Consider the following 19024-nt stretch of genomic DNA (forward strand, 5'->3'; position numbering starts at 1 on the left):
ATAACATATGTTTGCTGCAATGCATTTCTTACGGGTATTTCTGTAACCAGTGGGGCGGAATCCTGAATCGGGAAAGGGATAAAAAGTATCCTATAACCTTCTACAGATCAAGACGAACAAATTAAAAAAAAATTAGGCGAATCCGTCCAGCCGTTTGTGAGTGATGCTGTTACACACGAACAGTTTCATTTTTATATAATAGATTTGCACTCTGATGTGGTGAGTTATTTTCAAACCTTCATTGTTAACTGTTCAATAATTAGCTTTAAACTACATTTCTATCATTGTAAGAAAATTCAGCATCAGCTAATCCTAATGTTGATATGTTCATTCCTAAGAGTCACTTTAGTCTTGCGTTTTATCAATGATTAGTTAGTTTTTTTAATATCCATTAATGGCATGTTTGTAACTGAACCAGTTTTCAAATTTAATAAATAACAAAGCATGCATGTATTTATTACTATTTACTAGTCTCTTACTATTTTGTGAACATATCAATAAATACACTTTTTACTTTAAATAAATATTGATTCACAAAAGTTACATATTCCACCAGAACTTGAACCCGGGTCAGCACTTTACCATACAGCCCTTACAGTTTTGTGATACCATGTATGCCACAAGCATTTGTAATAACCATACTAACATATAATTGGAAAGCAAGTACCTGACAAATAAATTTAATATTACATAGACTCTAAGGTAGTCCAAATTAAGATCTTTGGACAAAAACAATAAAGGCATACTTTTCGTTTGTAGATGTATTACTAAAATATAATTATTCTGGTCTTATTTCATAAGTTTAGGTATTCGGGATAGTGCGGCATGTAAACTTAAAAATACAAATATTTCAAAAACTTCTAATATGTTCAAAATTTATTATTTAACCCTCTTGCCATCCTCTCGTATATTTCTTAATATTTTAATAAATATTAACATGTCGCCGTGTCAAGGTGATCAAAGATGGCACTGCGCGTGTGTGAAGTAAACATTTGAAAAATACAAAACATATATTAAAATATATATTATTATAACACTTACTCGTATTTTATTCATGAAGTATCTATTCACCATATTCACTTTGTTAATTTTCTACTGACGTAGCCTGTACCTGTTGAAATTTTTATTGTTTTACACTAAAGCTATTTTAATTACTATTCACTTATGACTTTTTCTTAAAGTAATACACATTGGAAAAAATCCACATCTTCATAAAACGTTGGAAATTATTTTTCTTCTATTTACCTGTCTGCTCACAAGCAGCGAACTAACTAGTATTGGGCTTGTGTGTACGGTGTAGGAGTGAATGTCACATAAGTACTTTATGTAATTTATGAATGTATTGGATATTCGGGCTATTAGTAGTGTAAAATATAACCATATAATTTTTCTCTTAGTTTTGTAATGAAAACTAAAGCGAAAAGGAGTTATGTACGTCAACAAATTTCTTTGAACTTCACGTTTTCGATTTCCTACTCTGTTGATCAAACTAGTTATAGTACTGGAGCTGTTCCACACTGCTAAACAACCTAAAATTGATTAATATTGAAGGTAGTTAATCTAGGTTTGGCAATTGATGGCTAATTGTTATTTGCATAACGCATGGTTAGGTTGGGTTAGTACTGTGTAGCAATGTAATGCATGCAGTGGGTTGGAAATGTAGGGTTAACTAGATCAGTTCCCGAAGAGAATTGTATCAAGTAATAGTCTTGTATCCTGTAATAATATTCCTCAATGTATTTTAATTTACAAGTATTTAAGTCTTCCACGCAACTTTTATGTCGATAAGTTTTTGCAAATTTTCCATCACCAATCTGTACATTTTTACTTAAAAAAGGTGACTAAACTAGAGGATTGATGTCAAAAATTTTGGAAGAAATTTTTAAATACTGTCTGTACTAGGGCTTTCCAACTGGTATTCTCATTTGTGTTTTGTGTAATGAAGTAAATCAAGGAATGAAAATATGATTTTTTTTATTTATGTATATTTTAATACTTAACTGAACACTATCCAAAACATCTTTTCGGATAGAAACATTAATTTTAATTTCGTTTCCGATAAAGCAACATTTTTAGAGTATATTTTAGAGGAAAACAATATTGAATACAAAATATGACCATAAAATACAATAGGAAAAATATTATTTAAAATATTGCTAAAGTATACATACATTTTTGACATAAATCAGAATAAATCGATATACTTAGGATCAGTTCATATAAGTTCAAGGATAATTTAATCACTTTCTTTCGTTTTTTTAAATCTAAAAATATAAATATCAATAAAAAAATATATATATATATATATATATATGTATTCTCTTTATTTCTTTTTGTCACGGAAATTATAATCCATGAAATCATGTTGGGCAGGTCGTTTCTGAAGCGTTAGGGACTAGAAACATATGGAAACCAGTGATACCATAATTTGTCACCCAATCGTCTAAGCAAGATGGTCCATATGGTACAATTATCTGGAAAATAACATATGCTGTTAAAGAATCAGATTTAAATATATAAGCAAACGTAAACGTTAGTTAGGTGATCAAATAGTTTCTGCTCAGTTCTAAAAAGATTACATTTTGTAATATTCATGGTAATAATCCTAAAAATATTAAAACAAATTAAACAAACTTCAACCAACAAAATTCGTACACACACACACACACACACACACACACACACACACACACACACACACACACACACACACACACACACACACACACACACACACACATTACACTAAGGTCTAAGACCAAAACATAGGGCCAGAAACGGCTTGCCTTTAACCCTTTTCCCCCTGACCCATCGCCCATTGTTTTCAAATGACACAACGCGGTGCCGATGAAAGATCCGATATCGACATTCTTGTTAATATCCCACTGTAGTCTGTACTGGTGTGATGTGTGATTATGATTCTCGTACTCGTGAATTGTACTCGGGACTTGCATCCTGTGCAGTGACTGGACACCAAGCAGCTCTTGGGTATATTTGAATCCTTTACTTTTTCTTTATTTCTTCTTTCTGTTCTTTATTTTTTTTTTTTATTAATAGCTCCTCCACCTGACGAAGAGGATTGATTCCAATCCTCTAAACTTTGTATTATACCTTTTGTAACATATAACGATGACAAAATTTACGAAATCTTGTTATCCTTTCAAACATCCCATCGTCAGTAACAATATTTAAACAAAGAATATAACGTTTTATTATTTTTAATACAATAATCTATAAATTATGAAATCATCTACATTGCAGTGTTTGTCAGAACTACAAAACACCTTTTTTGTAACTACCAACAGCCAACCGTATTTTTGCAACACTTTTCGGTTTTAAACTAGACAAAATTCATAACACAAATACATTGTGTAATTTATTTACCTCAATAAGTTCCAAAGGTGCGTCTTCCATCCATTCTCTATCTCCAATCGTAAAACTACAAACAGGAGAAATCCCCAAACCAATTAGTTCTCCTTTGTCGAATATGACGAAGAACCCTTCGTAATCCTGGCAATCTGTAGTGTGGGTGGGCGAGATCTCGTAGAAGTAATGTTGTCCTTTAACATTAAGGCAAACGAATCGTTTAGGTTTCTGTAACTAAATTAAGGTTCTATAATAAATTATTGTCATTTCATACGTTTCCTAGGTTTAACATAAATTAGGCTTAAAGCAGTTGCTATACCAAAATCGTTAACGGAGTATTAAGTTATAGAAAAGCTCCCACAAAACTATTAATTTCTAAAGCCAGTCATCGAAAAACCCCTAATTATTAAGTCAGGTTCTACCTACAAGTACAGTTTTGAGTCCAATAATATCAACTTCTCGTGCACGATCACTCGGTGTTTAATGAGCTTAGTGTCTCAGAGCGTGGAGCTCTTGGTTAGTTTGGGCCTAACTTGTTAGTGCTTACAGTTCCCCAGGCAGCGCCATCAACTTTGGTAGATGGAATAAAATAGCCATCAGTACAGGGCAGGTAATTTATCCTCCTCTTTGGTGGGTGAAAGTAGGATGAGTTAAATAGAGGTAACCACTGACAATACCAGCACCCACGATAAAACTTTTAGATTTCTTATTAACTCTTCTGATAACTCTTTCAAGTGAAAAAGTGCAATACAGTATTGCTAGCATAATATGAGCAATATATATAAGTACGAAAATATGAAAAATGGAAATCATAACATTATAGATAGTTAACTTACCCATCCCAGGATAGCAGCCTTGTTTTGTAAAGTTTTGAGCCAGCACGCCCGACTCATCTCTTGCTATTTTGGTCCAACCTTGAGGCGCTGTTGGGATGTACAACCAGATAAAATCTGCTACTACACCTTCCTGATAATGGCGGTTGCCTGATTTGATCGTCTCTGGGATATAAACAATTGAACAATCCGCTTACTAATAGTTTCAACATTCAGATTTCATATTACTCAATTTCTACTCTGTGAAGATCTACAAAAACAATTACTAATTTTAAGGCCAATTATACTGAGACTGCAATTTGCAAATATAATAAATCATATTAATGATTTTTATTAAACATCATTACCATATAAACCTTTTAATCCTTTGGTAAAGCGTAACCATAGAGACGCGAAACTTTTGATAAACAAATATATATTATTAAATATAAATTTTTTCATAATAATTCACCGCTGTTTGTTATCTATTGCATAGCAAAACACCTTATGTTATTTTGTATATGATCTTGCATATTTCCAATGTATCTCACGATAATTAATAGCTATGGCTCATAATACCGTTATCAATTATATTATAGGTTAGACAGGTTAGGTTATGTTAGGATTAAGTTCAACATTTGTTAGTATAATTTTAAAGCACATACGATTCGGGAACCTCTAATAGTTATTCAGTTTAGATCTCAAAGATATCAAGTAAGATTGGTCTAAAATGACAGATTTACAAAACGCTTGCAAGTAATTATTCGCAGTAACTCCTCAAAATTGTTTTCATGAATTGCAATAAACGGGTCTTTTCTTTTCTTTTTTTTTGTAGAATTTTCGTACTGTTTTCTAATTTTTTATACTGAACACAATGTTAGTCCCATTCAGTGTATACGCGAGAAATAACGTTTTATCATCCGAGTCAATTTGTATGGCTTGTTAAAAATTCAAAAACAGAATCATAAGACAAACTTTTGGTCCCTTTATTATATTTTGCATTGAAAATCTATTGGAGAAAAACGGTTTTAGTGTTCAATGTATCATGTAACAAAGCAATTCTTTTATATTAGTTAGCATCAATAGTGTTACCCAGCAGCGCTGTCTCTCTACTATACTGAGAATAATCGTGCCGCACCCATTAAATGTCCCGATGGATCGTAACGACGTATGTCACACTTAATATTAACGTGCTACGCTTACATTCGACACCCAGCAGCGCTGTCCCTCTACTATACTGAGAATAATCGTGCCGCACCCATTAAATGTCCCGATGGATCGTAACGACGTATGTCACACTTAATATTGACGTGCTACGCTTACATTCGACACTCAGCAGCGCTGTCTCTCTACTATACTGAGAATAATCGTGCCGCACCCATTAAATGTCCCGATGGATCGTAACGACGTATGTCACACTTAATATTGACGTGCTACGCTTACATTCGACACCCAACAGCGCTGTCTCTCTGCTATACTGAGAATAATCGTGCCGCACACCATTAAATGTCCTGATGGATCGTAACGACGTATGTCACACTTAATATTGACGTGCTACGCTTACATTCGACACCCAGCAGCGCTGTCTCTCTACTATACTGAGGATATAATCGTGCCGCACCCATTAAATGTCCCGATGGATCGTACCGACGTATGTCACACTTAATATTGACGTGCTACGCTTACATTCGACACCCAGCAGCGCTGTCTCTCTGCTATACTGAGAATAATCGTGCCGCACCCATTAAATGTCCCCGATGGATCGTAACGACGTATGTCACACTTAATATTGACGTGCTACGCTTACATTCGACACCCAACAGCGCTGTCTCTCTACTATACTGAGAATAATCGTGCCGCACCCATTAAATGTCCCGATGGATCGTAACGACGTATGTCACACTTAATATTGACGTGCTACGCTTACATTCGACACCCAGCAGCGCTGTCTCTCTGCTATACTGAAGAATAACGTGCCGCACCCATTAAATGTCCCGATGGATCGTAACGACGTATGTCACACTTAATATTGACGTGCTACGCTTACATTCGACACCCAGCAGCGCTGTCTCTCTGCTATACTGAGAATAATCGTGCCGCACCCATTAAATGTCCCGATGGATCGTAACGACGTATGTCACACTTAATATTGACGTGCTACGCTTACATTCGACACCCAGCAGCGCTGTCTCTCTGCTATACTTAGAATAATCGTGCCGCACCCATTAAATGTCCCGATGGATCGTAACTACGTATGTCACACTTAATATTGACGTGCTACGCTTACATTCGACACCCAGCAGCGCTGTCTCTCTGCTATAACTGAGAATAATCGTGCCGCACCCATTAAATGTCCCCGATGGATCGTAACTACGTAATGTCACACTTAATATTGACGTGCTACGCTTACATTCGACACCCAGCAGCGCTGTCTCTCTGCTATACTGAGAATAATCGTGCCGCACCCATTAAATGTCCCGATGGATCGTAACTACGTATGTCACACTTAATATTGACGTGCTACGCTTACATTCCGACACCCAGCAGCGCTGTCTCTCTGCTATACTGAGAATAATCGTGCCGCACCCATTAAATGTCCCGATGGAACGTAACGACGTATGTCACACTTAATATTGACGTGCTACGCTTACATTCGACACCCAGCAGCGCTGTCTCTCTGCTATACTGAGAATAATCGTGCCGCACCCATTAAATGTCCCGATGGATCGTAACGACGTATGTCACCACTTAATATTGACGTGCTACGCTTACATTCGACACCCAGCAGCGCTGTCTCCTGCTATACTGAGAATAATCTGCACCCATTAAATGTCCCGATGGATCGTAACGACGTAGTCACACTTATATGACGTGCTAGCTTACATTCGACACCCAGCACGCTATGTAATGGATCGTCCAATGGATCGTAACGACGTATGTCACACTTAATATTGACGTGCTACGCTTACATTCGACACCCAGCAGCGCTGTCTCTCTGCTATACTGAGAATAATCGTGCCGCACCCATTAAATGTCCCGATGGATCGTAACGACGTATGTCACACTTAATATTGACGTGCTACGCTTACATTCGACACCCAGCAGCGCTGTCTCTCTGCTATACTGAGAATAATCGTGCCGCACCCATTAAATGTCCCGATGGATCGTAACGACGTATGTCACACTTAATATTGACGTGCTACGCTTACATTCGACACCCAGCAGCGCTGTCTCTCTGCTATACTGAGAATAATCGTGCCGCACCCATTAAATGTCCCGATGGATCGTAACGACGTATGTCACACTTAATATTGACGTGCTACGCTTACATTCGACACACCCTATCTATGTTTTCCGCCAAACTGAATGTTCAAATATCCACATGGCAGTATTGTTTGTATCAGTTAATTTAATTCCGAAACTATTAAATTAAAAGTACTACGTAAGTATGAGTATGTTTTATTCACATTCTACGCTTTATATCTAAGATGAATCGACTAAATTCCAAGCCTAAAAAATATTATTGTTTGTAAATAGTAAACTTTTGGGCTGTCAAGGACGGAAGACTTTAGTAAAATACGCAACAACATATCGTAGATATTAAATACTCACATAACGATATTTTAAGTCTATATACTATGGATGCATAAAATAAAAATACATGACTTGTTTGTATTGAATAATTATGTGGATTTTTTATCACCCATAAAAAGAAAAACTGTGAACTAAGTGTATAATAAGAAACCATTCTTACTACCATAAAAGTCAAGTACACAGTCTTGTATGTCTCCATCTCCATGTAGTTTAAGCAATTACATCGCTGTAATTGCTTTAATGCTGTATTCTGATCGGTCCATAAAAAACAGAAATTCTTTGTACCAAGTTTTGTATCAAGAATCAATTAGAAAAACAATCATGAAAGTCACAGGCTCTAGTAAAATATTGTTTTATCATTTTACGTTAGAAATTTTTTTTTTATCTGTGTGCTTGTCTTTGGTGTACTCATATTATGCCACTTTCCATAATTAATTGGTTTCAACTCAAACTTATATTTTGGACCGGGAAGATCTTACTCATATATCCTAAGAGAAGAACTTTTAATTCCCTTGAAAAATAAAAGACTGAACACGTCTGCTTTTGATAATTAAAGAAACATGTGGCAAACTGCATACTTAATTAAAACATACATATTTCCAATTATTTTGTTTTACCACCATAAAAAGTGATATCTACAGAATGACTCCTAAGCTAAGAAAAGCTCGATTCGGACTGAAACACAAATATGACAAAAATGTAATTTTTAAAGTGTTAAGATATAATTTTTAATATGTTTTGTTACAGTTAGGATAACATATGGGTATATAAATTTCCATAAAACGCAACAACGATGTGGTTTTATCTATTGTTTTGCTTGACATAGAAAAGTGAAATGAACAGCATATTGAATATTTTATAATGTTGCTTAAATAATATAAAGGTTCTTTGCTATATTATTCAATCAATCTAATATTCATAAACATAGTATATTAGGTAAATATTACATTTTCAATTCTGCATTAAAACAGCATAAATAATTCTGTTTCTCGCATTTACATAACTTGAGGTTTCACAATTTTTATAGTCATTGAACTGTACACAACATTGTACAATCTGCTTTCATACAACAATCAAAGGTTATTGTTTAGTTTTGTATAAATAACGCTTTATTTTTTGTACTGTATTCGAGTGAACAGTTACAGGAGACATGTGCGTACACTAAGTAGATATTAACAATAATTAATCGCTGCTAATGCTGCATTCAGTGATTACCTGGACAATCAAAGAGGACATCAAAGCACCAGGCTGGACTATCCCAGTAGTCGTGGCTGACAAATTGCGGCTTTTCGTCGAAATTGTAGGGAAAAGACAGGTTGTTGGATGCAGCTCGAATCCCCACGTCTGCCTTGATGAACTGAAAATGTTCCAATAAAATTATCAGTAAAACTTTGTTAATAGCAAATTCAATACTACACATTTCTTTAAAAAATTACTTTAAAACCCTCTCTGTAATATAAGTTTGTTAAAACAGTACAGTAAAAATACACCAATTATATAAACATTAATTTCTTACAATAATAAAGATTTATCTAATTGGCTGATTCATTTAAAGGCTTTTATAGCCTCTCCTTTTATAATATAAAACCCATTAAATGTTGAAAGAATTTTTATGCAAATAAGGATTAAACAAACGACATTAAGTACTGTTCCTTCTATATGAATAATTTTTTTTTTTATTAAAATTAAACTGAAAATGTGTTTAATAAATAAAACCCTTTATTTATTTAATGGACTATGAGGATATTGTACGGTACTCTATTTTAATTTAGTAAAAGACCATAAATCATGGGCTTAATTTATAAGTTGTTGACACTATTCAATTGTATTCATGTAATACAGTATCAATAAAGAATATTTTTATTTGATTTGATAAATAACGTTGTTTCCAAAAGACTCGTGTATAACGATAAAGACATGAGAAATGTGAAATAGCTGATTTGATACAATATAACTGAGCTTGTTGTGTATAAGATAAAATTAGCCAAATTCCTACTAAATATGAGGTATCCACTTGAAACATAAAAGTTTTGAAGGCTTCAACATGTTTAAGTCATAGAAATATTTGTATACTAACAACAACAAAATGACTAACAAAGGGAATAAAATTACAATGCCTCTCGCCATTAAAATCTGTTTTCCATGTTAGCTAAGTTTTCTTTTAATTTGAGAAAAATTTCTGATCTTGATATGAGTATATTCTAATTTCAAACCTTTTTAACTTACGCTTGGCCAAAAATCAATTTAATATTTTACCATTGTCTGGAATACTCAATAACACTTGAGGCTACACATATGACGCAATTTATAACATACAGGGGAGATTACTTTTCTTCGAGGTCTGGAAATCACAAAAACAAGTTTAAAACTCTGCATGGTAATCATGTATCTATATAAAGGTGTACCATTGGACACGATGTGTATTTAGCTTTGATAGTTCCAGAAGTAACCTCTCCGTATTAAATTAAATGGAATTGCAACATATTTTGTAGGTTACGATTTTTATATATTTTTCTTAATTTGAAAATTAGCACTAGCCGTAACGACGTGCGTTATTCCCCGTTTTTCATGATAGGTCGAAGCTGCATGGAAAACTTGATTTTTCGATAGTTGTTCTCGTCAAGTATCGTTCACCAGCGACAGGACCAATACAGTAAAAGGATCACGAATAATGTACATATATTAATACACAATTATATTCATATGTTCTATATTTAAACATGTGTGTTAAAAATAACAAATAAGAAAATAGAGACTTAGTTGAAGAGGTACGGTAGTTAGTAACACTCTACAAGCAGTATTTTACCTTAACAGAAGACTTACACTAATCCACCTCTCAGCTATATTACTTTTGGGGATCAAAGCTAGTTTGAGACGGATTAGTGGCCACTTTTCAATTATTTGACGGACTCCGTATTTGTCACAGTTGATTTAGTATATTCAATAAAACGTACTACGTTATATCAATTCAGTTCTTGACCAATAGTCTGAATAAGAATATGAGAGCCATCAAATTAGTCATCATAAAACCTTCACAAAAAGAAAACTTTCAGCTCTCGAAAACCTAATTAGTAAAAGGAATTTTTTACTAATTCATTTTTAGAAAAACCTAGGAGTGTAAAAAGATACTCCTAGATAGTTATGGCACCAACTAAAATAGCATCACGTTATAAATTATTTCATGAACTGTATGAACAATCACCACAGCCCTACACACATACTCACCGCGCGCCGACCAGCCCTTTTACCCCAATATTTCCTTTTGCTTCCCAATTATTTGCTGTTAGTGACAATACTGACGACGCAATCGGTTTTTGCCGTACTCAGTGTAGAATCTTCTTGTAAGTAAAAACCAGTCACAACTGAATCATTCTGAACGAATCCCCCTAATCCTTACAACTCTAATCCAACTTCTAGGGTTGAACCTTTGCAACCTAATGTAATTCTCCTCATTTAGATTCTCAGAATAGCTTAAAATCTATAATAGAGACATCGTTAGGCACTCTACTTGTTTACCGACGTCCCCCAACAAAACTAAAGTACTTACACAAATGCGGAGTCCTGCAATGACACTATAGCAGTCGAATAGCACGCACACCCTCGTGTCTCCAGGTAGAGAGTATACACTGCTGTTCAGATCGTCATCGTGTCCCGCCCAGACGTACCCGGAATCCACAGCGTCGTTGATCGTCAAGGGCATGTCGTACAGTCCACTCTGGGTAGCCGTGAACTTGCCTAGCACATCACAAATATAACAGTTGAGATTAATACTTTCTCTGAACAACTTCAACAATTTGCATACAGTTTACAGTGCATTTTTCATTTGTAAAATTACTTTTTTATTTTATAATATCTGATATTTCTTGTATTCTCTACCTCATAAAATTAAACTCTTGGATCTATTAAGGGCTAAAGAGGTACTTATCATATTAAGGATAACTTTTTTCTTCAGTATGACGATGAAGGAATTGGAATGTTAATTGTAAGAATACACCATGCTGTTCTTCCTCTCTTAAAAGAAGATGATTTCTTTTTAAGCCTTATTCCGCCTATCTCGTGGGCCACTGGCTTGTGCGAGATATTATCGAACACAATAAGTGAGAAATTCAACACAGTCCAAGGACGATAGTACTTATCAAAAGTGTCACAGACAGGATTTGAACCTGTACTATCTCAAAACTCACATCCAGACGACTATGTGTTCGCTATGTTGAACTTTTACAATTATTTTATCTAAATAATAATGATAAAACAACTAAATTTGATCGATCAAGAAAAAATGTCCTAATAAAACAAATTAAATGGTAGATTTACTTTTAGTTAGTTTTGACAAATAGCGTAATTATTTAACCAAATTAAATTCGTGTTTGCTATTGATTGTTTAAAACCGTTAAATTCTCAGCCGCACAAAAATATTGGTGATAATGACATTTACTGCGGAGTAACATACATACTTAAGGTGTTAATACCGTAGGTAATCAGGTTCTATGATCGTAAACTTTATAACTGCATGCAACACTTTATATTGTTGCATTAGTACAACACACTCTATGATAAACCTAAAATAAGCTAAAATAGTTAGCTAAGAAAATATTAAGATTTCTTACACTTTCTTACGTAAGACATCTTACGTTTAACACTCATATGGTAAAGTTGTATAAGTTACACTGTAAATTATTTCACTCACCTTTCAGTGTTTTAAACGGCTCGTGCGCAAGAACGACTAAAACACAAACAACCTAAGTTTACATTGAAGTTGAATATAGACAATATTTCACAAATGCAATCAACAAGTAAGTATTTTTACAAAATACAATTTATTATAACGAATAATGGTTTAAATTAAAGAAAACAGAATCGTCAGTAATAATTAAGTAATCTTATACTAATTTTCAAACAACGTATAATCTAAAATTTAAAATCTGTGTTAACACTAATAAAAAAGAGAGGGTTGCAAAACAACACAATTTGATAAATTTACAATTAAAAATATTTTTGTATGTTACATGTAGTTACGTACTAAGATGTATTATAATAGCTGAATTATAATAGTTAATGTTATTGGCACAATGTTAATTTGGCATTGTTTTAAAAATGTTAAAAGAATATAAAAATACTGTCAAATAATCTGGAAATGCTTTCAACAATAAACCAGGCTATTCTAAAAAATATGTGGTTGTTAAATAAATAATGTGATACACTGAGGGAGAGAAATAAAAATCAACAGATGTTAACGTGTCAAGGCATTTGATTATGTGAAATTTAATTATTATACTTTTAAAGATGTATATACAGGGTGTTTGAAAAGTATGGGTACGGCTTAATATTTTAAAAACCATAGGAGATAACAGCTATAAACTTTGCACAGTGTCATATGGCTATGTAAACTATTTTTCCTTGCTATTACCATGACATGCCAACCATGGGAGGACGGCCCACAGAGGAAATCATGGAAATCTTAAATTGAAGAATGGGTCGAGTGATACCTCATTTGAAAGAGCTCACTTAGTAGAGTTGAATGCCGCAAACTGCATCTTAAAAGGTTTATCCAATCAGAAATGGCGGGTTGATTTAGGTATACATTGTGAAGTACATTATGCGCTGCCATTTCTGACTGGATCGTCGTATTCTGATGCGGTATAGGGGGCGTTTCACTCTACTAACCGATGTGTTTTCACTTACTTTTTTTAATAGCAATTTATGTCATAAATGTATAACACATATAAATAATAAAACTAAAAACATCGGTCATATATATATATATATATATATATATATATACGATTTTTTAATAAATAATTCACCTGTACAGTAATAAAACGCCAACACTCCTGCCATGAGGGTTAAATTTGTAAACAATGAAGCCATCGTAGATACTCTGGAAAATTGTTCATTAAGTTAATTTTAATATACATAAATATAGACTAATTAATTGTAAGAATTCAACAATAATCTAAATCAATTAACATTATATAATTACGATATCAGAACAAACAGCATTCTAGTACTAATAATATACTCTAATCATCTAGTACAAATACATTGATACTTAGTTCTCAGGCTTATCCGGTTTATGTTACAACTATCATCTAAGTTTTCCTTTCCATCGGTCCTAGAATTGCTTACACAATTAAATTCTGGAAATGTTTTGGCCTCAATATGGAGAGATATTTAGTGAACAGATATTATAATGAAACTACCAAGATTTTGACACTTTGTGCACCGAAACATTTAGATGATACATTGGTACTAAACAGATGTTGATACCTAATAAAGTTATTGTAAACCCTTGTATAAAAATTCATTGATATACTATTCATAAATATTTCCCTTAAACTATAATTATTTCGGCTAAAACTAATACAAACCAATCTAAACTTCAACTATCTATTCCTGAAACCAATATTGAATTTTAACTTCAGTATCTATTTAAACCAGATTTCCTTATTCTGTTTTGAATATCACATATTTTTCTTTTTATCTCGATTTTCTTTATTTAAACCTAAACGGAGATGGTATTAGAGAATTGTTTATACTAGCTAGTTGGATAAGGTAATCTATTCAAGTCAAAACTGAAACGAATTAGAATGGGTAATTTTTATCATGATTTAGAATTTGAAGATAAGGTTAAGCCATGGTTAGTTAAATTAAAACTGTATTTTTATTAAAATACTATGCGTTAAAATTATGGTATTAGGACATTTTTTGTATTAGCATTTGTATCTTACGTGGATCGCTTACTCGTCTCGATAGTGATGCACGTTCACTTAGAGATACAAGTTTTAAATTTTATATCTCACTTATATTCCTTGAGACATACCTACATTTTATTTTAAAATAAATATTGTGATACTAATTTTTGAAATTTATAAATTGTTACATTTATCACTAAGTTATTGTTGTTTGTGGCGAAACTGAAAGATATGTATCTTGAGCGGTTAGCCGGGGCAGTTCCGGTCTGAGATGCTGTGGGCGTGACACTGGCAGAGGGATGAATGTGAGATTGTGTGTGATAAAAGTTCATTTAGCAATAAATACTTTAATTTATATGTATATTAAAAATATAAATTTATATTATATGTTTTAAGAATAGTAGAGAAGGTTAATTTATTAATGTGTTAAATTTTAATTATAACACGTTAAAATATTACATTAATTTCACCACTTTGTGTAAATGTAATTATTTCTTTATTTTATTATCTTTATTATTTTTTGTTTTATTCTTAGATAATATATTTAATGTTTTAAATTTTACATTGCAACAGGTGAAGTGTAAGAAATGGCCATGCGGCCCTAACTTTGCCTGTAAAAATAAATAATTTTTCATTTCATTTCATTTCATTGTTTGAAATAGTTTAAGAATAGCATTTTTTAAACATATAATTTACTTCACAGTTATAATATTATATTTATTTTACATTAAGAATAATCGTATATTAGATTTTCCAACTAAATAACAGGAATTTTTTATTCAAAGTTTTTCATAGTTCAAATTTTTTTATAAATTGGTCAGAGCATCCGAAATCCTGATACTATTCATACAGGGCCTAAATACTATAAAACGATGTTTTTCAGTCTTTTGTGATGGAGCCCTCTAGAATTATATTCTATTGTGTGACAGATACTATTTGGATGTTTTTCAAAGGGACTGCCTCAGCCCGCATTGACGGCCGGAGGCATTAGTGTCAGACCGTTCTAAAATAGAAAACATTCCTCGAGATGTTTACTATCACGTAACAGAATTTAATTCTAGATGGTGTGATCAGGAATGTTTGAGAGAGCTATTAATCATTATAATTTCATTGGCCTCACTGACACTAGTAACTAGAAGTTTGCTAGTAAGCACTATGTTCAGTCAATAATAGTTCCTCGGTCTGACCGTTGGTTGCGCTGTGAACCGTTATCCACTGAAACCTCTGCACTATATCTTTTCTATGGACGAACAACCTGTATGGTTACATAATTAATTGCATATTACCTAGCACAATACGTACTAAAAATGTATAGTATTCCAACATTTACTACTGCATTAAACATTGTATATCCTGCGTAACTGTAATATATCTCTATTTCACAAGCACAAATATCGAAGAAAACCTCCCGTGTGAATCGAAATGTGAAGTAAGTTTCTGGAGCGCTCTCAGCGCTAAACTTGGGAAGTTTGATTAAATGAAGACTTGGGCTCAGATCTGGCCAATTAGAATTGCTTGCTGAGTTGTAATGTAAATCTTTGACTGATACATTTTCATAAAAATCGTTCATTTTTTCAATTAATTTACGATACATTTCGATTGAAAATTTGTAAGGTAAATTGTAACTAGTATACAACTTTTTCCCCTCATCTTCTGATGTATGAAGATGGCAGTTGTTCAAAGTTTTAAAACGTGTGCAATAACAAAGCACCGAGTAAATACGATATTTCCCTATTCTGACTTATACAATCTAAACTTGGAATTGAACGTCTTCGCAGATGGCTCGATTAGCTTGTTACCCTTATAAAATAAAAGTATTCAAGATAGATTTCTTTCCTAGTTTCGAATATTTTTGCCTTATATTGCACAATTTTGTCAAATGTATATTTGTTAAATATTTTACAAACTTAACATAAATTTCGTAATTTTACATTTCTGTATTTTTCTACAAGTTCCCCTAATGCTTCTATATTTTTCTTTCAATATGAAATAAATGTATCTCAGCTATTACCCATTAAAATTAAATGGTGTTGGAATTAAATAGTGATTAAATTTGGACATATCCTAAATGGTTCCCAGGTAATTTACGATGATTTCTAATTTATTGATTATTATTCATTTTTCATCTAATAAGATTTGAAGGTGAATGAATAAAAAAATGAACTTTAGCGGTTAGGTTATCACACGAGAGGCTGAAAATTTGTCTGTCTGTCTGTTTGCACGATATCTCGTGACCAAATGACCATATATACTAGATATTTTGGATGAAGCTTCATTTCTATATAAACAACGATGATGGTACACCTCAGAATTCTGCTTAAGTTTTGGCTAAACATTAGCGAACATTTTTGGTATTATCGGTAAGAATGACGACAGTAAAATCGCAGAATAAGCATGTATTGTACCAACTTAGTACAATCATATGAAATTTTAAAATGTGATGTAGTTTTGTTAATATTTTAATTTAAAGCCTAACTATAATTATTCAATATATCTCGTGAAATATTTCCTTTGTACACTTTAACATTTTATTGTTTGTTTGAAGTATGTTTTATCGATGGAAGGATTGTGAAGAAAAACAGAATTTATTCCAGATATTTACCATCGTTCAGTGATACAAGAATTCATATCACAACGTTTCTAAATCTGCAATCTGATCTCTTTCTCGGGTGAATAACTAACACATAACTAGAAATCTAGGTTAAAATAAACCAATCATACCAGAGCGTTGTAAATCCGTCCTGACTTATGCCCGTTACAACGCTTTGCTATGTCTTGTTCTTTTAACCTAGATTGTAGGTTTGTGTTAGGTTAGTTATTCAAAGACAACAGATCTCGAAATATAGTGTTATTGATTTTTTAATCACTTAAAGTTTTAATTAAACTCCATTTCTAAACCAACAACAATGAATCCAATTGTCGGTGCATGTATATCCTTGAGATTTTGGCTATGTTTTATTGAAGGTAGCAAAATTGCATGGTTGAACATGCACCATCACAGAACTTATTCTTGTCCATGTAGAAATGTTTAATATTTCTGTTTAATGCTTCGTGTTTAACATTCTATTTAAATGTTTAATATTCTGAAAAGGTTTATACAGAATTTTAATTCTACACATTAAGTTTTTCACAATATATTGTCACAAGATACATTCAAATAATTTTTCATCCAGTTAGGTTTCGTTTCAAAGTGATTAAATAATAAAAGATCCGGTGTCCTAGGTCGGGTTCTGCAACCCAACCTACGATGCACTGAAATCCAATATTTTCACCGAATTTTAACATTGACATTCCACTGATTTTTATAAACTACTCTATGAATAGAGTTAACATGTGAAAAGTTGATATGATTGGGTTCAGTTTGTTAGCAACATTTTTTCGTTACCATCGTGGTTACCCTTGAGAACAATGTGGAAAATATTCTCTAACGCTCAGCCAAATCCTACCGAATGACATACACCATCATCGAACTAAATTTTCCAGTATATAAATTAAGCTCCATGCACAATTTCAAGTCTATAGGTCAGTTCGTTATAAAAATCATTTAGTTCGTTATAAGTATTTACCAAGAAGATCTTGAGTTATCTACAGAAATAATTTGACGTTATCCATGATGCGTGGACAATGAAAAGGGGATATTTCCATCCATAACCTTTTTTCTTATAAAACTGCTGTAAATAAGCATCATTAAAACACTTGTTCTTGTCCTTAACCATAATCTGGGCATTAGGCTGCAAATCTATAACTGAGAGGTTATTGTTTACAATCCCAGGGCTGTCATAAACATTTACAAAAGGGTTGGACCGTTGTCCTTTTAAGAGTTTTGGTGTAATCCATAAAAACTTTATTTTGTTAATAAAGTTACTATAGACATTTCATATCCCATACCGTCCTATACACGTTTTATCAGACATTAAACAGTGTGCATTTTATAGGTGGTCCAAATTTTATATATAAAAATATATTTGTGTTGAATTATTTACTTAATCATGTGTTAATTATCTTATATTATTCATTAGAAAGTTCTATTAGATTTTTTCAAGTAATATTCACCATCTGTAAAACCTTAGTAAAGTGACTACTTACTGTGTTCCTAAAGTGATATTACGGTTTATCACCATGAAATTATAATTGGCGTATGCAACTTGACTTTAAACTCTAGCGCTTAACACAGAGGTATAGGATATGTTTGGGTAGTAAGATAAATTTATCTTTTAATGGTTTGTAACATCAGGAACCTAATTTAAGAAAACATTAATCATGTTTGTCATTTGCGTGTCTTTAAGGATATTTATTGCCCTTTCCATTCCAATGAAACACGTTTAAAATCATACAAATTATAAGAATAACAAACTTCAAGAGCATATTTAAATTAATATTGAACCAACAGAATACAACTTAAATTACTAATAAGTTACATAATTTTAACCATATAGAGTCAAATTCTACTTGATATAAATTATAATCTAAAAATGTATTTTCTAAATAGTACATAAAAGTATCATAATTTATTTGTAATGGGCACCAATTTTTGTTTTGTGACGTTCACGGCCAAGCTTT

General features: G+C 32.7%; 1 protein-coding gene across 1 annotated transcript; it reads right to left on the reverse strand.

The window, feature by feature from the left end:
• Positions 1 to 1960: 1960 nt before the first annotated feature.
• Positions 1961 to 18647, reverse strand: LOC124353363. Its single transcript, XM_046803204.1, has 8 exons — positions 18551 to 18647; positions 13577 to 13650; positions 12460 to 12495; positions 11320 to 11507; positions 8988 to 9129; positions 4203 to 4364; positions 3385 to 3560; positions 1961 to 2474 (listed from the first exon to the last, which is right to left on the reverse strand). The coding sequence occupies exons 1-8, from the start codon at positions 18583 to 18585 to the stop codon at positions 2361 to 2363; spliced, it is 927 nt and encodes a 308-aa protein (XP_046659160.1). The 5' UTR covers positions 18586 to 18647; the 3' UTR covers positions 1961 to 2360.
• Positions 18648 to 19024: the final 377 nt, after the last annotated feature.

The sequence above is a fragment of the Homalodisca vitripennis genome, chromosome 2 (assembly GCF_021130785.1).
Source record: "Homalodisca vitripennis isolate AUS2020 chromosome 2, UT_GWSS_2.1, whole genome shotgun sequence".
NCBI classification, from domain to species: Eukaryota; Metazoa; Arthropoda; class Insecta; order Hemiptera; family Cicadellidae; genus Homalodisca; species Homalodisca vitripennis.